At 34.8% G+C, this 24,340-nt stretch overlaps 1 protein-coding gene across 1 annotated transcript; it reads right to left on the minus strand.

Annotated features, from left to right (window-relative positions):
- Window positions 1-451: 451 nt before the first annotated feature.
- Window positions 452-24,123, minus strand: LOC108647331 (intestinal mucin-like protein). The gene is made up of 30 exons (XM_031901308.1): window positions 24,117-24,123; window positions 23,301-23,366; window positions 22,943-23,071; window positions 21,923-21,988; window positions 21,144-21,272; window positions 20,208-20,273; window positions 19,837-19,962; window positions 19,017-19,082; window positions 18,697-18,828; window positions 17,963-18,028; window positions 16,842-16,973; window positions 15,709-15,792; window positions 14,784-15,019; window positions 14,269-14,443; window positions 12,408-12,652; window positions 11,874-12,057; window positions 11,235-11,415; window positions 10,285-10,460; window positions 10,084-10,153; window positions 8,755-8,867; window positions 8,431-8,462; window positions 7,963-8,140; window positions 7,318-7,422; window positions 6,316-6,356; window positions 4,959-5,069; window positions 4,679-4,777; window positions 4,383-4,511; window positions 3,894-3,933; window positions 2,276-2,399; window positions 452-663 (listed from the first exon to the last, which is right to left on the minus strand). The coding sequence occupies exons 1-30, from the start codon at window positions 24,121-24,123 to the stop codon at window positions 489-491; spliced, it is 3,483 nt and encodes a 1,160-aa protein (XP_031757168.1). The 3' UTR covers window positions 452-488.
- Between the last annotated feature and the right edge of the window lie 217 nt (window positions 24,124-24,340).

Genomic DNA, 24,340 nt, shown 5'->3' on the forward strand with positions numbered 1-24,340 from the left:
CCACTCACATAGCATGTTAGTGAACAGAATGGCAACTCCAGCAAGTCAATAACTTTTCTGCGAGTTATGCATGGTCAGCTGGGATGAAAGCAGCGTCCACTCAGTACTATTTAGGAGTAGGAAGCACCTTAGCATCTTCTACCTCATGGCAACAACCTAGCAACAAGCTCCTGATAGGATACAACTGCCTTCTCCAAGAATGGTCACTTCCCATACATAAACTTTGCACAACTCTTAACCCTCCATTTCATATATGTATAAGGACTGACCTAGAAGATTACAGTTATACCAGTGTTACAAGAAGCACAAGAATAAATCTTTCAGACTCTTGTTTGCAATGCATCAGAATGTACTTTATTTTAGGAGGCAAAGTTATTCATCATTTTACAAATTAACAATAAATTTATTTGAAAGTAAAGTAATTATTGAATAATTTAATTTTTTTTCTATATAATTTAAATACCTCCTTAAAGATTTAAATGTTTATACTAGACGTTTCCATCATGACATTTGGTGCCAGCACACTTGCACTCCAGCACATCAATGTACTCATGATCAATTATTCTTCCATCGGGGCACTGCAGCTTGACTTTATTTCTTGCAGTCTGAACCTCTTGGCAGCAAGAACACTTTTTGGACATAGCCCGTTGTTCAGAAGAGTACCTATACAGAGGACATACATTGATGTTACTCTCAAATCACCATGGTCTTACACAGACATGTTCTCTTCCATATCCCCGTTGTTCACTTTTTATTTTAAAAACAGCTCATGGGATATTTGCAAACCCCTCTGCATAAACAAATATCTTCTGCCTCTACTAAATTACTTACTAACTAACCTACAGTATGCAATGACAGCCACTTAAGGGGGACTGTAATAAATAGTCTCAAGTTTGTTACTTGTGTAAGCCTTAAAGACAAACCAACAGGTACAATTTAGTGGTCAGTTGTTCTGATTGGTTGCTGTGGGTTACTGGATGTGGGCAAACTTAAGACTTTTTAAAAAATTATCCTTCTATTGCTCTGTGTGGCAAAAATGGCACATTTTTACGCATTTGCCTCAGCATCTTCAACAACTAAGGGTCTTTTATACCCTCCAGCAGAATTGTAAAAAATAAAGGGAATTTCCTATGTTGCATAAACTTGTCACAGTGTCAGATTAGGACACCATGGGCCAACCAGAACCTGATATCAAGGCCCCAACAGCCAGTGAAATACTACATGCCAGCTCTATGTATTTAATGGCCAACTTGGAATCTCCTGCTTATCTGTGGTGATAAATTTAGCCTCAGTCATTTCCCTGACCCCCATCACAGACTCCAAAACGAATTCATTCATAGCTTTCTCACTCTCAGGAATAAATTAAAGGCAAAAAGAGCTGGAAAGATTAACTCTGTGCTCCAGAAAGGGCAAAGGGTTCAATAAGACCAGGGCCCACTAGGGAAATGTCCCAGAACCCCAGCAGGACAGTCCGACACTGGCTTGTTATATCTTACAGTAACTTGTGCCTTTTCTCCTTGGAATGGCTGCCCCCATGGCTACACAGCAGCTTATTTATATAAACTATAGTAGTTTTTCTGAAGCAAACACACCAGCTGTACCAGTGCAGGACAACAGTACATTATACTGTAATTACTTTTATACACTTTCAGTTTTTGGTGTTACTGTTCCTTTAACAGGCAGGTCATGCCAGGGATAGACAAGGGTATATTTACTAAGACAAGAAAATAACTCCTGAATATAAGGTAATGTACAATTAGCAAAAATAATAAATCTAACCTCATTTGCAATGAATTTGGTGAATGCAAGAGCCACAAATAGGTCTAAAAAAATCATTACGAACTTGGTAATAATGCCAAACAGCTGGACATGGGGAGGCCAATTTAAAATAACTCAAAAATGTAAAATGAATTAAAAAAACTCATTTGTGTAAAAATGAGATAAAACAATTTGAACCCAGAATCATATTTCCCCATCATTTTCAATGAATTTGACAAATTTTAAATTGATCTCGAAAACTCAAATTAAAAAATAAAATAGCTTGAATTTTGCTAATACAACTTCTATTGATTTTTACATGAAGTTGAAAACTTTTAGATGCCACATTTTTCATATTCAAAGTTTTTTTTGTGTTTAATAAATATTGAAAATTTGAAAATTTCGAAGCTGTTAAAAGTAAAAATTAAAATGATGATAAATTTGCTCCAAAGTCATTGACACCATATATGTATCTAATCATAGTCTATATTCAGTTTATGTAACAATTTCATCTTACATTGAAAAGGTTCCACAGGATCCTTCACAGCGAGACATTCTGAGTCTTCTCACTGATGTGCACCCTTGGTAGGTCAAGTAATCATCAACTGCCTGTATCTTGCAGGAGCTTCTCTTTTGGATACCTGTAGTATGGTTACATTACATTTAAAGAAGGACTTACTGTATTTATTGCATCCAACATTATATATGATATTTAGTGTAACAAACAGCTTATATTTAACTAAGTGTAACAAACAGCTTATATACATTTTGTAGTACAGGTATGGGATCCCTTATCCGGAAACCCGTTATCCAGAAAGCTCCGAATTACGGAAAGCCTGTCTCCCATAGACTCCATTTTAATCAAATAATTTAGAATTTTAAAACTGGTTTCCTTTTTCTCTGTAAAAATAAAACAGTAACTTGCAATTGATCCCAACTAAGATATAAATAATGCTTATTGGATGCAAACCAATCCTACTGGGTTTAATTAATGTTTTGTAGATTTTTTAGTAGACTTAAGGTATGGAGTTCCAAATTACGGAAAGACCCCTTATCCGGAATACCCTTGGTCCCGAGCATTCTGGATAATGGGTCCTATACCTGTACTATATTCTTAATCTCCCTGTTATTCACTTCACAACCATTTAATATGGTTTCTCTTTTAGTCCATAATAGAAGGCTGACAGTCTTACTTTTTATTTATTTTTACTTTGCAATTCATGCTTGCTTTGCTTTGTTTCATTCAAATAATATAAGATAAAGTTGTCTACTGTCCATTGAGTCACGCATTGGCAATTAGAAAACAGAGAATACTGGGAGCCACATTGGACCCTCCAGTACTCCATGACTGATATCCTGTCATGTTTTAGTTGGCCACACAAATTGTCCAGTTATACATTCCAAAGGATAGTTTGTGAGCTCCTAAAGAAATATTTTGTGACAATAATCTCTCATGTAAATGCAGCTAAAAATGATAACACAGCTTTTCTTGTCTTAGCTGTTGACTACCTACACAAACAGATAACATAGAGTGAAACGTTATTTGTATTGACTTGTAAGCTAATCAGATGAGTGCAAAATGATTAGCCACATTCGAGGCAATTAGTCCAATATTGGGGAAACTTGCCCGTGTGCGGCAAAATGTATTGTTTCTGTTAGTGTAGAGTTCTCAGAGAGAACAAGGGAAAAGTGATTTACTTCATTTATTACAAGGGCAAAATAATTTATCATTTTCAAAAACATGGGAAAAATCTGTTCTTTTCACACTTGCTAACCAACTTGAACTGAATAATTGCCATTGTGAAAAAGGTCATTGTTTCATTAATTTTCAAGAAAGCTGTAAGATCTTGCCTTTTTTAATAAATAAAAAAATAATAAAGTTAATAGAATGCACTCTCATGGGGGCAAACTGATGCTCAGATTCCAGACATATTAGACCCTTTACTATGATTTTCATAGAGTGCTCTTAATTTGTTTGGAGACTGCAAGTCACGTAACCACAAAGACATGTTATTGCCCTTTGCTTTGTTCAAGGCACTTTTTTTTAATAAAATCATTTTACAAAGGATGTTAAAAAAAATGAAAAGGTATGGAAACATATAAAATCACATACAATAAATTTATAAAGAACTTACATGTTTGACAGCATCCATTGGGTGAAAGATGAATGCTTCCCTGGTATTGGGGGAAAAATATTAGTGTGAATAACATTTATAACATTTATCACGTGCAATATTTTTTACAATGGCCTTACAATTGTGGATTATAAGTAAGTGAATTAAAGTTACGGCCTTCTGACTAAAGAGAACATCAGATTCACAAACCACACAGAATAAAGGCCAGATTGTTAAAAAAATTCTTAATACTAATGCAGTCATTATTTACAAAAGTGCCTCATAATGCCTGGCTTTTCAGCTGGACAAAATACAGTCCAATATAGGAATGCTGGCAGCTTACAGAAAATATTCATTTAGGTATGCTACATATAATGAATGCTTGTTCCTATTGCATTTAAATATGATATGTGATATGATTTGTGATATGTTCTTTAACCAACTAGCTTAATTTGTGAAGTCTTAAGTGTAATTATGTATTATGGCTCATGGCGAATATAGATTACTTACATGCTCACAGTCTTCTTCATTTAATGAGGGGCAAGAGATTTGTGAGACAGTGGTGATGAACTGATCATTGATTAATGAGCATTTGTACATTGTGCAGTTATCATTCATTGAAGGCAGTTCATTTCCAGGCTAAATTATAAGACAAAAATAAAGTAGGATAAATTGTATGATTTTGATGATGATACATTTTTACTTGACAATGAAAAAAATAATGAATACAAACAAACAAACTTTAATTACATATACATTATGGGCAGGTAATTTTGCTACAATGGAACAAGCTATGACAATCTTACATTCATAAGCCTGTAGGAGCCATCATAATTCACCACACAATTGGTTTGCTGACAGGTACCACAACAGTCAGATGGGGAGTTTTTCTTCACCTTAAAACCCTGTTGAAATAAATCAACACTATTAATAAACATGTACACTTTTCACATTTCCATTATAGTATTCATTTGTATGAGAGAGATTACTTCCATTACTTTAATACAGTAAATAGTGTATAACAACAGGACAGGGATGGCCCTTGCCATTACGAAAACATTGTAATGCTCATTGCATGCTACTTACAGCTGGGCAGTGTATGTTGCAGACAATTGGGTTGCAGGCTATTGTAAAGTTGTTTCCATCTTGTGCACAGATACAGTTCTCACAGTTATCTGAGTAAACATGAGACCCAGGCTGTAGGAAAACAAAAAAAAAATAGAAAACATCAGATCTGGTGCAAATATACATATATATTTTCAGGCCACGGTAGTGAAACATTGACTCTTAAAACACCCATAATGCACCACATTACAGCTTAAAAATGTAACTATATTACCAAATGCCTAAAAATTACTAAAGAAGTACAATAAAATAATATGATACTTAAGGGCCGCTTTACCTCTTGTATTGGTTGTTTTTGTATGTAAATCTAATCTATTGTACAACAGCAAAATATTATGGTGTTTTATAAATGAAAAAAAATAATGCTTCTTTAGTAAATGTTTACTCATTGCAACTTTAAAAATAATTGCCATCAGTTAAATAAAAAAAATGATTTTGAATGCTTTTCTGCCATAGGGCCATAGGGCATAGGAACTACAGTGCTGACACTCAAGTGCATAAGCCCTAGTGCCTTAGATTTTGCACTTCTGGGCCGTATAATGTTTTACAGGATTGTATGATGATATGTAACAGCCAAAATGAAAGGGTTTGTATATTTTAAAACCACATTTTATATTATTGTATGTCATTTAGCCAAATTGCTACTGTTAAACTGGAGTTTACACTTTCAGTCAAGTCATGCTTCTTAACTTAACTTAACTCTGGTTTTGTTATTTCTGGAGCTAAACAGGAAAATTGAAGGTCATTCTTGCAAGGTAGATGATTAGATTATCAGTGCACAGAAAAACAGTACCGCATAAAGCATTTCTGCTGAAAAATGTGTCACAACTGGTGTTGAAGGAAAAGGGTTGTGTACAGTGTCGGACTGGCAAACCAGGATAACTCCCGGTGGTCCGAGGTGTCAGTGGGCCCTCCTGCTGCTAACCATTTTTCCTACTTCATGGTCATTCCCTATTTCAGAATGGGAACAAAGAGGAAAAATACTGTAGATGGAAGGTGCTAGCATGTAATTAAAAAATAATAGGAGAATAAAGATGGTGAGTGAGGAAAGAAGGAAAAATAGTTTGGAGAGTGGGCACATGGTCTAAGGTTTTCTGGGGGGCACCTGGGGTCCCATTCCGACACTGGTTGTGTACTGGTATTCTAATGATCTCACCTGCAAGGACCATAATATGTTGGATGTGGTAGTATGCCTTTAGTTTTGTCCAGGATCTTTACTTGTATAAACTCCCAATTTCACACTGAAATTGGTTTGCCAAAAGCTATGATAGATGTCTTAACTTTAGTGGGCTTAGTTTTTTTTTTACTTATCACTTACCAAGTATTCAGCGTTTCCACTAACACAAACTTGTTTTGGTTCTGGAAGAAATACATGCATGAATGCATTAGTTGTTTGATTTTACTTTTATACGTTACATAAGTCCAAACATGTGGTGTCCCACAAATACAGTGGCATGAAGTGGCATAAAGTTGTTATAGGACACACTAGAAAGAATATCTAGTGTTCACAGGCTATATTTAAAACCTTTAAATCAATGTTCTTTTCTTGATCTATAAATAATGATATCCCTCTTATATTAAAGGGGATCTTAACCCAACTATAAAACTGTCTCACAGCTGTATAAAATTATCTTTATAAGTTAATGAAAAACTTAATTACATACACATGGAAGATAATTCAGCAATAAGATTTCTTCTGACCAAAAACTTCACTATAGTAACAAAAGAATTTACAAAAAGGCGCCACACTTCCTTCTCCCTGCATTTTCCCTAAATCCCTACGATCTTCTATCCTCTATTCTATACCAAAACATTCTTCTTCACTTATTTTCACAATTGTTTCTACTAGTGTTTCTTTAGCTACAAAACTTTCCATTATTTATTCCCAACATATTCCCACTTTTTTAAAAAAAATCTGTCATTTTCTCCCCACAGCTTCTTCGAGCCTATTTCATATATCCTTCACAGAAATCTTATCTATTTTCCCCATATACCCATTTCCCATATTTTGACTGAATTTCCTCCTCCCCATCCTCACCCACTTCTCCCCCTATTTTCTCTACTTTCTCATCCACTGCTCTTCCGAACTGATTCTACTGTTCCCCTTTCTAGACTCAAAGCCCTCAGCTATGGTGTTTGCCTTGATTTTAAGACTAGATTGCTACACAAATCAGACCATGACTGGTAGTTCAGAGTGCAAAACTGATTAAATGTTATGTTTTTTTTCCCTATTTGTCTTCTATTACTGGATATATAGTTGATTCCAAAGATACAGTTTATTTACTTTCAATAACGTGCATTCATTTTACAATAAACTTACCACAAACATAAGTAGGACAACAGTGCCCTTCTTTGATGCCACCCTTAAGTTCAAATCCAGGTCCACATTTTGGGAAGGCATTTCGGCACCGACTTGGGTCACATCCTTCAAACAAGATTATTAGAAAAATTATGTTTTAAAGCATATTGGTTTGATATGAATTTGGTATAATCTGCACTGAATTTCAAACCTCACATATACTTATTTTAATTAAAAATAAGAACATTAAGAAATAAATAATAGGATCTGGAGTCTTGATTAGAGGGGAGCTGAGTTTTAATACATTGTTTCAGAACATTATTATCTTGCAAACTGAGTAGGCAATAGCAAAGGACAGACAGAAACTGCTTTCCTGGTCCTCTTCCTGTCCTTATCTGCCACTACACAATCCATCCACCAACAATGCGCATTGGCAGGTAAAACACTAGAAAGGGGTCTTCTGAAACCAAAACTCTGGGGTAGTATTAATGACCAGGTGAATGGGCAGCATGGTCACAACTGACCAAACTGGCCAATCAAATTTGCAGCATTTGTATAACTGATCAATGTGTTTTCTCTATTTCTGGATTAACTGTAATCCTGCAGATTACAGGATTGCCAAATGTTTGCTGGACATAACAGGATAATAGTGTACTGAATACTTACTGCATACAGTTTCTTCGCAACACTTGTTTGTAGGACTGATTTCAGTCACTCGGTAGAAACCTTCCCGAGTACACTCCTCATTTCGTACATGATGACACTGTTGTCTCTCGCAGGTTATTCCACTACCACCCTCCAAACATGTGCAGGTTTCACAGTTAAACTCAAAGGATTCTCCATACTGCAAAGAGTGAGAACAGTATTTAACACTTATAACTATTAAAAAGGTACAACTCTAAAACTTTTGCAAACAAAGCCAGGTCAGAATATTGACATGTAGTTTAGGTAATTTCTCTTTACAGATTAATAGGAGCAGTTTAAGTAAATATAGTATAAAGTATACACTTCTACACAGTTTATATTATTATCTGACTCTATATTACCACCTGGCTCAGCAAAATGATGGCAAATGCCCATAAAACAGGCGTACGTGTTTTCTTATGTATGCATCCAAAAGTTAAAAATGAATACCTTGCGGGGAACATTGTCTGGCCCAATACACCCTGGAAGACAAAAAAAACAGTTTACAACAATGAAGGAATATCCAAGTAGGGGACAGGAAATAGTGCCTACCAGACTCCCTCACCCCTTACAGCTTTGCCAAACACATTTAATGTTTTATTCATTAGGGGAAAGCCTACAATTCTTTTATGTACAGGGCATGGCAAAAACTTTAAAAAATATGGTGGATTGTACCCATATTTTTACACTACAAATAAGATATGAACCTGTTTCCTGTACATTGAGTCCTCTAGATAGGTTAACCTGCTTGAATAAGACAGTACATATACTCACCACAGTCGCTTACGCAGACATCAGTTGACGTGGTAAATGGCATGCTGCCTTTGGCACAGAAGCATCCTTCCACAACACGTATATCATTTTGCTGTGCTATCGCATCTGCTGGCCTGAAAAAAAATCACACAGATTCAGAAATGCAGCAGAATATTTTACCCTAAACTAAAGGCAGTGGGTTGGTGAAGTAATGCTCCTGATGGCATATGCATTAAGACAATGATGGGCACAAATCTGACTCCTATTGCCCCAAAAATACTAATGGGATCAATTATGTAGAAAAAAAAATTAGAATAACTCTTTGCTAATTATGTCTAACAATAAATCAGTTCACCTGTTCTTAAAGGGTTACTGTCATGATTTTTATAGTGTACTTTTGATTTCTAAATTACAGTTTACATAGCAAATAATTTACTCTACAATTTAAAATTTTATTTTTGATCCAACAAATATATATTTTTATTAGCTGTAATATTGATGTGTAGGCAGTGCATTGTGTATGAGTCTGAGCTTTCAAAAGGAGCCAGCGCCACACATAAGAACTGCTTTAAGGAAACTTATTGTTTCTCATACTCTATACTATGTTATACTATGTAACTGGAGGAGTCCCAAGCTGGACTTGGATTTCTTACTATTGAGTGCAATTTTGATATCTACTGGGAGCTGCAATATTGCTCCCTTCCCACTGCTCTGCTTATCGGCTGCTGGGGGGGGGGGGAAGGGAGGGAGAGGTGATATCACTTCAAATTGCAGCTTAGCAGTAAAGTGTGACTGAAGTGTATTAGAGCACAGGTCACATGGCTGTTGTACCCTGGAAAAATGAAGAATATGGCTAGCCCCATGTGTAGTTTTAAAAATAAATATAAAAAAATCTTTTTGTGCTTTTGAAAAACAGATTTCAATGCAGGATTGGTAGAAGTTCTATTAACTATTATGCGTTTTGAAAAACACCATGGTTTCCCATGACAGTATTCCTTTAATGTGGGCAACATCAATAAACTGCACTCTATGGATACATTTGTAAAGAAGCAAAGGTCAGATAATTTTTTTCTTCACTGTTTTTTTCACTTTGATAATTTCATCTTTCATGTGTGTTATTGTTGTTGCTTTTGAACAGTTAGGAACATGTAAGAAGTTATAGAGGTCAGACAGTTCTAACTGTTTTATAAAGCTGTTTTATACACTGCTTTGAAAACTTGCCGAAAAAACAATTTCTTATTGATGCAGTGTCATTTAGGATATTTATAGAACTTCATAAATTACATTATACAAAATGGAAGGTTTTACCATTTTATTTCCAGAATCTATCACACAGAAATGGCTACTTACATTGTTTGGCAGGTTATGGGGAGAGCCGGGCCACATGCATCATACACTTTGTTAGAAGGACAAGTAAATGCTAGAACAAGAGAGAGGTATAAATTATTGCTCTTATCATGAAGTAGATGCTTCTACTGAATATTTGTACACTTTAACCATATTTAGTGATGGGTTTTGACCTAATGAGCAAGAGCTGAATAGGAAACTTACGACAAGTTGAGGCATGGCTTCTCCACTGAATACAGACACCTTGATCACCGCAGATTGAAGCATAATGTTGTAAACTTGTACATTCATTGTTTGAGTTGGCCTTATTGCAGTTGTCCAAAAGGCAGGCTTGGTAGAAAGGTTCTGGTGAATGGAACGCATGGCATTTTTGGAAAACCCTTTAAAAAAAATACCAAATAGATTTAGTTCACCCGAAAATGTGCAATCATGTTTAATTAGTATTGTTCATCTGGAAAGGGTTGCCTGCTGTAAAACCTTAGACCACAGGTTTAATCTTCAAAATAATGTTCTAACTCAACTCAAATGCCTTCTTATCCTATTCAATGGCCCTTTATCTTCTTTGTTCACTGGCCTGATTTAAATATCATTTTGTCTTTACCCTGTCTTTTGGATCTTTACATTTCTCCCTCCTTTCCCATTTATCTTCATCTTTCTATTTTTCATTCAGTCCCCCCTCTTTTTACCTTCAACCCCCCTTTCCCCCTCATACTGGAAGAGGCAACCATAATACAAGGTTAATTTGTGTATAGGGTGAACAGGAAGGACCAAGAGTTGAACACAAAGATTATCTCATGGTGTTTCCATAGACTAAAATGGATAAACAGGGACAGTCTGAATTGCTAGAGAGCAAAAAAAAAAAAAGCAATTCTAAAGTTATTGGTTGCCTAAGAACTACTTATAGCTAGTAGGCTTCCCAAACACAAATACTAAAACTGTTTTTGTTCCTAAGAGCCAGCAAAAACAAACAATAAGCATCTTTTAAAATTTCAATATGTTCCAGGTTCCATAAAACTTGGGAAGATATTTTCTTTACTCAGTAACCTTTCACAATACATTTTTTTTCCTATTACCACTTAATAGCTAAGGGTACAATCACAATGCTCTTATTATTTAAGAAACTAATTATAAATGAATCTCAAAACAATTCTTACGGTCCCATGATAAGATCGCAGAGAGTAGATTTGCAAATTTTAGGATGTACTGGAGGAATGCTCTTGCATCGAGGCTTGTCTGGGTTATGCACCATAAAAGAATCAGCCATAGCTACAGCATTAGTTGTAATTTTACCATTAGCCATCATAAAATCATCAGCTTGGTTGTTGGTGCAAGTACCTAAGAAAAAAAACAGTGAAATTATGTTACACTATTTTGGAAAATGCACATTCTTGATAAACCATCATTTACAATACATTTATTTTAACCATATATCACAGCGGCATTGCACAACAGTGAATTCTGCATATACAGGCATAGGTGAGTTTACTGAGGCATTTACTGAGTACAAAATGCACAACTGCTGATGGCCACATCACACATTCTCAGTGTGGCCAATACTGCATTATGTTATACAATTTATATAACAAGAAAAAGAAATGGAAAATGAAGATCTATAACAAATGTGGTAAATCTCTCAGAAACAAATTAACAAGGAGAACTCACAAAGTTTAAATGAGTTTGAACAGAATTTACACACCCACTGTGTGTTTGTGAACAAGGCTGTAATACCATTAAGGATGGTAAATATTTACCAGTCTCTGGTGTTATAGCTTCAACTTTATGCTGTTACTTACCGCATTGTCCATGTGTGTTGTTATAAAACTTTCCATATGGCATCTCAACAGTGTAGGTCAAACCATTATAAGTGACATTGGTGTGCAGCTCTGGTATTTCAACTACTAAATATACTCCAGATTGGTAAATGTTTACTCCATATTTTGTGTATGGAAGCAATACAAGATTTCCATTTACATGAGTCTAGGATAGAAAATTAAAATGCTGTAAAATCATGTTATCCCATAAAATATCCACACAAAAGCCACAAGTGGTCATTTACTACTGATTGAAAGCAGAACTGCAAAGAGCTAAGGGTGTGTGCTAAGTGCCTGGCAGGATTTGCTAAATTAGTTTTACAATTTTTTTTTTAGCTCAATGATTTGGCCATGAAATGATATTCCTACATTAGCCCTTAAGCATATGAGTTTAAATATTTATTTAATGGATGCATATGTGGTACAATGTTTGGGCATATCCAACATTTTTTTTGTGTACAACTGAGTGGCTACATTGTCACCGGGTTCCTAAAGAGGAATATAGCTATTGCTTACCTCTAAGCTTATAGGCGAGACTGTTTTGGGTGAAATTGTAATTTCCCGAGTTTTATGACGTACAGTTAGTTTGCGTGGACAGTTAATACCAGATTTATCTCCACAGTCATAATTGTCGAGGTAAATGCCAAAGTTATCAACTGTTTTCACAATTTCTTCCATAAGAACGTAGGAGCAACTTCCTTGGTATGCATAATAGGTTCCATCAAAGGTAAGATGGTGATCTCCCCAACCACTACACACGCCTAAAAAAAAATACTGATTTAGATAAGTTGGAAAGCTGACAAATTATCAGAGGTCTAATGTGAGATTTATGGTAGGGATGCACCAAATCTACTCTTCTGCAAAAGATTCAGCCCAATACCAAATCCTGTTTAAGTAAGGGTTAAAGAGAACCGCGCTTTGTGCGTCATGAAAAATGTTCAACTTTCGTGTTTATTTAACAAAAAGTCATGCGATTTTCAGGATTCGGTTCAGCCAAACCCGAATCCTGCTGAAAAAGGCCAAATCGTAGCTGAATCCTGAACTTGGTACATCCCTAATTTATGGATTTATGCACTTTTCATATTTCAGCACTCATAACAAATGCATGTTAATCATTCAAAATGAATGCAGAACTTAAATGTGTACTTTCTTAATGGTAATATTAATAGAGGAATGAACAATTTTGAATTTGAACTTGAGCGTGTCATTATTTTATGCAGAGGTGTTGCTGAATTTTTTATATTCTAAAAGACTAACTTATATTGTTTTCTTCTTCATACAACTCTACTTCCCTTCTTCACAACTGTCATTTTACTACACTTTAAGGAAGGATGTGGCCAATCAACCAAGCAAATTTTTCTTGGGGGTCAACAAAAACCATTTCTGCTCAGATTTTATTACGAAAATATATCTCAAAAATACAGTACACTAGTAGAAACAGGTTATTTGCATTTCACTTGGTACCTTGGATATAGATCTGCCCTGAAATTGTACATGAGTGCAAATATCTTGGTAGCTTTTATCAGTTATGGAATTGACATTGACTTGTGAAGTACAATAAATTCAAACCATGAAATTAATGAGCAAAGTGGCAGGATTTTGAAAAAATGTATGCCACGTGTACTGGGAACTCCCTGTATTTATATATATTTGCCCCAAAAATGAATTAAGGCACCAGTATTTCTATAGGAAAATCTTGGGGGGGGGATTTTAGATGTTTAAAATTTTAAAAAGAATCCTTTCCTTGAATGTTCCGAACACTGGCTCCCTGGTTTGTGGGCAGTAGACTTTTCAGGGCATAATAATATCCTTTATTATTTAAACAGAAAATAAGAATCCTTTCATATAAATAAAAGATTAACATTTTGCTTAATTGTAATAATGGACTCCATCTGAACCTCATATGCTGCCTGTGCTTTTCCTCTTTCTAGTGTGGTTATGCCAGCATTAAATATGGTAAACATGGTTTCAGTAGGCAAATGAATACCTTAAGAAAGCTGCAATTTATACAGTGTTTATGAGGAGCATATCTTGGAACCTATTCTATTAATTATCAAAATAGAAAAATAGATTGTTTGGTTGATGTACATATTTCTACACCCCAAGAAAAAAAAAAAAAAAAAAAAAAAAAATAATAATAATAATAATAATAATAATAATAATAATAATAATAATAATAATAATAATTCTGCCACATTTTTGTTTCAACAATTTGAAAATGTTTAAAAATAATTTTTAAATAAATGTTGACATTATTTTATTTTAGTGTGATGAACTTGATAACATTATTTTCTATTTTACCATCTAAATCATAATAAAATGGCCTTTTAAATACACCCCCAAGGTTTTGACTTTTATCATTTAGGTATATACTCACAAGGACACTCCCAATGCCAGCAACAGGAGTCATCATCAGGAACAGCAATTGGCTTCATTTTATTGGCACAGGTAATTGCTGGTGGAGGTGTGCAAGATTTCTGAACAATGTCTAGATGACCCGCTGAATTGCATACTGCTTTGGTGCAATTAAAAACCTGCCAGCTTGTATGTGGCTGTAGATGTAAGAAAAGTGAGTACAAAGAAATTAGCATAACAGCATTTTAAACACTCCTATCACTTACTAGTTGGATCAACTTGTAATGGAAAGAGCATGTTCTAGCTACCACAAATTTACCATCTATGATTTTGTCCTCTCTTTGTTTCTAAGTTTACATGGGCACCACATTTAATATATATATATATACTGTGTATATATATATATATATATATATATATATATATATATATATGTAGCAGCAGATTAGCAAGTAGCAGCTGCATTCATTATTCTGCAATCCAACTTAAATACAGTCACTCATATGATGGTTTTGGATATCAGTATACAAATCTTACCACACATGGCGTAGCTGTACTTATTGTAGTGATGGTGGTGGGCTTGGTGGTTGGCTTGGTGGTTGTTTTAGGAGTACTTGATGGTGTTGTAGTTTGTGTAGTTGTTTTAGTTGTAGTTGGTGTAGTTGTTGGTGTTGTTGTACAAGGTATCTCAATTGCCGGTATCTCCCCACAACTGCCGTCACATATGACTTTGTAGCATTTACCAAGAACTGTACTTCTTGTTACTTCCTCACCTGCAAAATATGTCCTTCTATTAGTTGCTTGTCTTTGTTACTAGTAAAAGTAAGTAAAACTGGCCAACTTAACTTTGCTGAAAATATTGTGAAATGTTAAAATTTAAGCCAAATGCAGTAGATTCAATAGGAAGTAAAATGACATTGCAGTTGCAGCCCTTTTAGCTCTGCTACAAAGCTATCTAGTTATAAAAAAGTCCATATTACCAAATTATTTCAAACAAGGCAACCAGAGGACTTCTTATCAGACAGAGGAGGCTTTAAATTGGGTTGGTAGATGTAAAAGACAATGGGAACATAATAATGATCTCTGGATTTTTTTCTGGTGTCAAAAAATGACTGTCTTCAGCAGAATTGTAAAAAAGTTTGCCTACATATTATGATAGGTGATTACAGATGATCTAGTGCTCTTGTATAAAAAATACTTTTATACTGCCTCTTCTGCATCTGCTATGATAAATAAATTATTAAAGCCTACTCTCTCTTTACAGAGTAAATTAACTAGCTTAAATGTCACAGATATAATATTTGTAGAAAACTCTTTTCTTAACAAATGAGAACCTTCCTGCACTACAAGTGCTCTGACTAGAAGCATCAATCAACCAAACAAAAATCATTTAAGACAACTCATTATGACATAATGCTAAATGTATGTATACCACAGCTTTCCATATATTTAGCTAATTTACCTGGCATATACACTTTTCCATTATGATGACAGGAACATTTTGTGCCGTGTGTTGTGACTGGAGGGGTTGTTGTCACAGATTTTGCTGTTAGAATGAATTACAAAATATAAACACTTTAGAGACTGCTACAAGGATAAAATGATGTAAGATAAACCCATATTCATTGGATTGTAATAATTTTCACGGTTTTATAGTCTTTCTATAGTCCCTCAGGCTTTGGCTAGATAAATGGGCCAATAAACAGTACGGGTCACAGGAGGAAAAATTACCTATGCTCCTCACAACCTGCGCAAAAGAGATACAATAAAAATATGGCAACCATGGTATTCTGCTGAACTACACACATTTTATATAGGAAGGCTGTGAGGAAAGTGTCATAGTAAGTAAAACTTCATAATAAATGAGTGTGCCTTAAAGGGACACTAATTCCTACTGCAAAGCTTCCCCACTGCACTCCCTAGTTATCTATATTGGTTGACATAAAGCTTAATTACACATGGAAAACAATGCATCAATTTTAATAACCAAAAACTAAATTATAGATGCAAGAAAATGTAGGCCCTAATGTTGCTGGACTACAGATACCAGCATACGTTAAAATATATAATATACAGAAGATGTGACGGCACTCACAGGAATTTTCATAGTAATTCTAGCAACTTCAAGTAACTGCATTTGTAAAGAATTTCCTCTTCTGCCAAAATTTCACGAAAATTTTTTGCCAGTTCCCAGATAGCAAAATCTTATTATTTCTTATGGAACCTTGCAGGACCTCAACACATGCCATTAATGTTGTTTCATTAAAGGGGTAGTTCTCCTTAAAATGAACTTTTAGTGTGTTGAAGGGAGCAGTATTGTAAAAAAATATGCAAATAAAGGGACACTAAACTCTACTGCGCAGTGCGCTCAAGACCACTTTACTCAGTTATGGCTGGTCTACAAATTCCAACATACTTTAATACATTATCACTATCACTAGTTTCGCTTCGCCATAAAATTCGCGAACTGGCCATAAAATTCGTGAAACAGCGAAAAATTCGCAAAACGCATTTGTCATGCGATTGTTTTCGTCGCCCGTGTTTTTTTCTAGTCACCTGCGTCTTTTTTTTAATAAATAATAAATAAATATTTACTTGATGGTGGCGTTGGTGGTGTACGTTCACATGGTGTCTGAATTCGGGTTGGTTTCTTACAAGTCTTATCACATACATGGCTGTAGCATTTTCCATCCCTTTCTCTACTGTCACTTCTTGCTATTTCATCACCTGCAAGAAGAAATTGTCTATATAGTTGCTTGTCTATTTTCAAATAAGTTCTAAGTAGCTGCATTGTTAACTATTATATAAAAGTTCTGTTCACCTGCATGTTGCAAATAAGCCATAACTTCACTCAGGGGGACTCTATTTATCCTACTAAACTCTTTTCACTGGGGAAAGGGACTATGTAATGTAGCAGAGTGTTGAGATAAAAACATAATTAAAGCCTACTCTATCTGTGTATAAATATAGATAGACAGACAGATAGATAGTTGATAGATAGATAGTTGATAGATGATAGATGATAGATGATAGATAGATAGATAGATAGATAGATGATAGATAGATAGATAGATGATAGATAGTAGATAGATAGATAGATAGATAGATAGATAGATAGATAGAGAAACAGGATCCTCTGCCTAAGTGCTCCACTCATGCCCTAGACTCTAACTTTGACTAAAAGTATACAATAGCCATAAATGACAAGATAATCAATGACAGATTATTCACAACCTATTGTTATTACAAGTTGTTGAATACATTTTACCCATATATACTGATTTATATTTATATAAGGCAGGACTGAAGCCAAAAATGTAACTGATAAAAACTTACTCACTGCTTGTCTGAATATTTTTTGCAAGTTGCATACATTTTCTGTATAAAGCAGTTTCGGAAAGGTATTTGAATTTTTAGACTGTAACAGGCATTCGGCTCAACTGAGAGTCAAGGATTAACTGGATACAGGAAGTGCATAAAAAGTGCTTAGACAAGTAGGGCATCTAATTCTCTGGGTCTTCAAAAACCTGAGCTGAAAGCCCTCCCAGTAGAAGGAAACTTTCTTAAACTGCTTCAATCCCAGAAACCCCTTAAAATGAATGAAAATTGTCAAAGGGCTCAGACAGTTACTCTGAGTGAGTTTACACAATCTTTTTTGGGGGTTAAGACTCCATTTAAAGATCATGCAGACATTCTAGTAGTATTTACTGCTTTACCTGGCATATACATTCTTCCCTCGTGATGGCAGGCACATGTTGTGGTGGTTAGAAGGGGTGTTGTTTCTGTTAGAAAAAAATATAAATAAATTAGACATTATAAAAAGGATAAAAAATAATGTTTGTAGGAAAGTCAAACCAAACATCTCACATTATCATTTTAATTAAGGGAAGGGAAATATGTATTTTCCCTCTCTTAAATATGGCCTGTTTCCCTGTACCCTTTGTCTTAAAGGTACACTGTATCTTAACTTCCTTTTTTACTTTGTAGTTTTCTAATATCTATATAAATGAGAAAAGGTGTTTTTTAATTGTATTTTTCCCCATACTGTAACTGTCTTTCAGGGTATACTCTTGTAGGACTTCAATGCTGCCCATTAAAATTGTGGTCTTAAAGGGGTAGTTCTCCTAAAAATTAACTTTCAGTGTGTTAAAGAGAACAGAATTCTAAGACAATTTGCAAATAAAAGGACACTAAGCCAACTGTACTGCACTGCTCAACCCCAATTAACTCGGTTTTATTAAAGAGAGATTTTAATTTTGTGTAACAATGATTATGTGGTTGACTTTTTTACATGTTATTGTACTACACAGCAATTTAGTGGTTCATTATAAAAAAATAAGTACAGAAAGATTAGACCCTTTCTATTTAGTAGATTTTTCTCATCCCTGCTATTAGTACCTTAAATCTCCCTCACTGTGAATATGTCTCTTGTCTAGTAATAAGTATTTACTTGGTGGTGGTGTTGGTGGTGTACGTTCACATGGTGTCTCAATTCGGGATGTCTTCTTACAATTCTCCTCGCATACATGGCTGTAGCATTTTCCATCCCTTTCTCTGCTGTCACTTCTTGCTATTTCATCACCTAAAAGAAGTAGTTGTCTATTTAGTGGATTGTCTATTTTCAAATAAGTTCCAAGTAGCTGCCTAATTAGATATTGTATAAAAGTACTGTTTTCCCTGTGAAAAATCAATGAAAGATTATTCACATCTTTTTTTAGGTTAAGCGTCTCTTTAAGGAAGACACAGACATTGTAGTATTGACTGCTTTACCTGGCATATACACTCTTCCCTCGTGATAACAGGCACATGTTGTAGTGGTTGGTGGGGGTGTTGTTGCTGTTAGAATAAATGAGAGATAAATGAGATATTGCTAACATGATATGTTTTATTTGTAAACACATCTAGGGGCATATTCATTATGCTGTGTAAAAAACGGCGAGAAAATTCACCACACATCGCCAGACTTCGCCGTGTAAAAATGGCGTGAAAACGGCATAAAATCGGCGTAATTGTTTTACACGTTTTTTCTTCCACCGGAACTTATGGAAAATAACAGCGTAATATCCGGCATAATATCCGGCGTTCAGATGGCAATCTTTTCGATTTAATTTAACACAGCTTTTTACTCCGTTTTTTTGGCGAATTAGTTTTACACAGCATAATAAATACGCACCCAAGTGTATTTTAATGCAGGATCCTGCCATAGAAACATTTCTAACTGATGCATTTTGAAAAAAAAAAACATGTTTTTCCATGACAGTATTCCTTTAAAACTGACTTTCGGTGTGTTAAAGAGAGTAGTATTCTGGGACAATTTGCAAATAAAGGGACACTAAACCCAACTGTACTGCACTGCTCAACCCAAATTAACTCAGTTGTTATTAAAAAGTCATTTTTATTCTGTGTAACAATGATTATGTGGTTGACTTTTTTATGTTATTGTACTACACAGCAATTTAATGGTTCATTATAACAACAAGTACAGAAAAATTTGACCCTTTGTTTTTAGTAGATTTTTCTCATCCCAGCTATTAGAACCTTAAATTTCCCTCACTGTTACTATGTCTCTTGTCTAGTAATAAGTACTTACTTGGTGGTGGTGGTGTACGTTCACATGGTGTCTCAATTCGGGATGTCTTCTTACAAGTCTCTTCACATACATGGCTGTAGCATTTTCCATCCCTCTCTCTGCTGTCGCTTCTTGCTATTTCATCACCTAAAAGAAGTAGTTGTCTATTTAGTTGCTTGTCTATTTTCATATGAGTTCCAAGTAGCTGCCTGATTAGATATTATATAAAAGTACTGTTCCCCTGCATCTACTGTGACAAATCAGTGAAAGATTATTCACAACCTCTTGTTATTACAAGTTGTTGGATGCATTTGTATCCATATATATATATATATATATATATATATATTATAGGTGTTTTTTCTCTGACATTCTAGTATTGACTGCATTACCTGGCATATACACTCTTCCTTCATGATAACAGGCACATGTTGTGGTGGTTGGAGGGGGTGTTGTTGCTGTTAGAATAAATAAGAGATAAATTAGACAATGCTAACAGGATATGAAATAATGTTTGGAGCTAAGTAAAACCATATTTCTCACATTTTAATCAATCTATATGCATTTGCCCTCTCTTAAATATGGCCTGTTTCCCTGTGCTTTTTCTCTTAAAGGGACACTGTATCTTAACTTCCTTTTTACCTTTGTAGTTTTCTAATGGCAATATTTCCTTTTTGCCTTCTTCCCCATATTTTTTTAATTGTGGTTTTTTCCCAACCTTTAACTGGCTTTCAGGCTGGCTGGCCACAACCTTTCTGTTACGGTTCTATAGACTTCCTTAATATTTCTAATGCAGGACCTCAGTGCTGCCCATTAATATTGTGGTATTAAAGGGCTAGTTCTTCTTAAAGGGATTTTGCATGCCTTAACTTCTAAATCACACTGTTTACATAGCAAATTTTATTTGTAAATACATCAAGTGTATTTTAATGCAGGATCCTGCCATAGAAGCATCTTAAGCTGATGCATTTTGGAAAAAAAAATAACATGTTTTCCCATGATAGTATTCCTCTAAAACTGACTTTCGGTGTGTTGAAGAGAGCAGTATTCTGAGACAATTTGCAAATAATTAAGGGACATTAAACCCAACTATACTAAACTGCTCGACCCCAATTAACTCAGTTGTCATTAAAAAGGCATTTTTATATTGTGTAACAATGATTATGTGGTTGACTTTTTTTTTTTACATGTCATTGTACTACACAGCAATTTAATGGTTCATTATAACAACAAGTACAGAAAAATTTGACCCTTTGTTTTAAGTAGATTATTCTTATCCCAGCTATTAGAACCTTTAATATGTCTCTCGTCTAGTAATAACTATTTACTTGGTGGTGGTGGTGGTGTGCGTTCACATGGTGTCTCAATTCGGGATGTCTTCTTACAATTCTCTTCACATACATGGCTGTAGCATTTTCCATCCCTCTCTCTGCTGTCGCTTCTTGCTATTTCATCACCTAAAAGAAGTAGTTTTCTATTTAGTTGCTTGTCTATTTTCATATGAGTTCCAAGTAGCTGCCTAATTAGATATTATATAAAAGTACTATTCCCCTGCATCTACTGTGACAAATCAATGAAAGATTATTCACAAACTCTTCTTATTACAAGTTGTTGGATGCATTTGTATCCATATATATATATATATAGTAACTTCTATATTTTTAATTTTATATAAGACTGATTTCTACTTATTTAAAGGAGATTTAAAGCCAAAAATCAAATTGATCAAAACTTATTCAGGGTGTGTCTCATTGTTTTGAAGATTGCATACATTTTCTGTTTAAGCAGGATATTTGCAATTTTAAACTGTTTGTAGCAGGCCTTTGGCTCAACTGAGAATAACTGGATACAGGAAGTGCATAAAAAGTGCTAAGACAGGTTGGGTGACTAATACTCTGGGCCTTTAAAAAAACTCTTGAGCTGAAAGCCCACCTAGTAGAAGAAACTTTCTTAATCTGCTATTATCGCAGAAGTCCCTAAAGATTAAAAATGAATCCTAAATTGCCAAAGGGCTCAGAGGGTCACTCTGAGTGAGTTTACACAATCTTTTTTTAGGTTAAGCCTCCCTTTAAGTAACACACAGACATTGTAGTATTGACTGCTTTACCTGGCATATACACTCTTCCCTCGTGATAACAGGCACATGTTGTGGTGGTTGGTGGGGGTGTTGTTGCTGTTAGAATAAATGAGAGATAAATTAGACATTGCTAAACGGATATGAAATAATGTTTGGAGCAAAGTAAAACCATATTTCTCACATTTTAATCAATCTATATTAGGGGAATATGCATTTTCCCTCTCTTAAATACAGCCTTTTTCACTGTGCCCTTTGTCTTAAAGGGACACTGTATATTAACTTCCTTTTTACCATTGTAGTTTTCTAATGGCAATATTTCAGAGATAATATGTAATAATTTTTCCTTTTTGCCTTCTTCCCCATTTTTTCAGTTTTTTCCCAACTTGTAACTGGCTTTCAGGATAGCAGGCCACAACCTTTCTGTTACAGTTCTATAGTTTTTCTTAATATTTCTAATGCAACATTACAGAACCTCAGTGCTGCACATTAATATTGTGGTATTAAAGGGGGAGTTCTTTTTAAAGGGATTTTGTCATGATTTTTATCGTGCCCTTTCATTTCTAAATTATACTGTTTACATAGCAGCAAATTGACTCTACCATTTCAAATTGTATTCATAAATACAACATCAAGTGTATTTCAATGCAGGATCCTGCCAGAGAAGCATTTCTAACTGATGCATTTTGGGGGGAAAAACATGTTTTCCCATGACGGTGTTTCTTTAAAACTGACTTTTGATGTGATGAAGAGAGCAGTATTCGGAGACAATTTGCAAATAAAAGTACGCTAAACCCAACTGTGCTGCACTGCTCAACCCCAATTAACTCAGTTTTTATTAAAAAGGGATTTTAATTTGGGGTAACGATGATTATGTGGTTGAATTTTTTTACATGTTATTGTACTACACAGCAATTTAATGTTTCATTATAACACAAATAAGTACAGACAGATTAGAACCTTTGTATTTAGTAGATTTTTCTTCAACCTGCTATTAGTACCTTAAATCTCCCTCACTGTTAATATGTCTCTTGTCTAGTAATAAGTATTTACTTGGTGGTGGTGGTGGTGTACGTTCACATGGTGTCTCAATTCGGGATGTCTTCTTACAATTCTCTTCACATACATGGCTGTAGCATTTTCCATCCCTTTCTCTGCTGTCGCTTCTTGCTATTTCATCGCCTAAAAGAAGTAGTTGTCTATTTAGTTGCTTGTCTATTTTCATATGAGTTCCAAGTAGCTGCCTAATTATATATTATATAAAAGTACTGTTCCCCTGCATCTACTGTGACAAATCAATGAAAGATTATTCACAACCTCTTGTTATTACAAGTTGGTGTATGCATTTGTATCCATATATATATATATTATAAGTGTTTTTTTTCTGACATTCTAGTATTGACTGCTTTACCTGGCATATACACTCTTCCTTCATGATAACAGGCACATGTTGTGGTGGTTGGTGGGGGTGTTGTTGCTGTTAGAATAAATAAGAGATAAATTAGACATTGCTAACAGGATATGAAATAATGTTTGGAGCTAAGTAAAACCATATTTCTCACATTTTAATCAATCTATATGCATTTGCCCTCTCTTAAATATGGCCTGTTTCCCTGTGCTTTTTCTCTTAAAGGGACACTGTATCTTAACTTCCTTTTTACCTTTGTAGTTTTCTAATGGCAATATTTCTGAGACAATATGTAATAATTTTTCCTTTTTGCCTTCTTCCCCATGTTTTTTTAATTGTGGTTTTTTCCCAAACTTTAAATGGCTTTCAGGCTGGCCGGCCACAACCTTTCTGTTACGGTTCTATAGTCTTCCTTAATATTTCTAATGCAGGACCTCAGTGCTGCCCATTAATATTGTGGTATTAAAGGGCTAGTTCTTCTTAAAGGGATTTTGCATGCCTTAATTTCTAAATCACACTGTTTACATAGCAAATTTTATTTGTAAATACATCAAGTGTATTTTAATGCAGGATCCTGCCATAGAAGCATCTTTAGCTGATGCATTTTGGAAAAAAATAACATGTTTTCCCATGATAGTATTCCTCTAAAACTGACTTTCGGTGTGTTGAAAAGAGCAGTATTCTGAGACAATTTGCAAATAATTAAGGGACATTAAACCCAACTATACTAAACTGCTCGACCCCAATTAACTCAGTTGTCATTAAAAAGGCATCTTTATATTGTGTAACAATGATTATGTGGTTGACTTTTTTTTTTACATGTCATTGTACTACACAGCAATTTAATGGTTCATTATAACAACAAGTACAGAAAAATTTGACCCTTTGTTTTTAGTAGATTTTTCTCATTCCTGCTATTAGAACCTTAAATCTCCCTCACTGTTAATATGTCTCTCGTCTAGTAATAACTATTTACTTGGTGGTGGTGGTGGTGGTGTACGTTCACATGGTGTCTCAATTCGGGATGTCTTCTTACAAGTCTC

This window comes from Xenopus tropicalis, chromosome 4 (assembly GCF_000004195.4).
Source record: "Xenopus tropicalis strain Nigerian chromosome 4, UCB_Xtro_10.0, whole genome shotgun sequence".
Lineage (NCBI taxonomy): Eukaryota > Metazoa > Chordata > Amphibia > Anura > Pipidae > Xenopus > Xenopus tropicalis.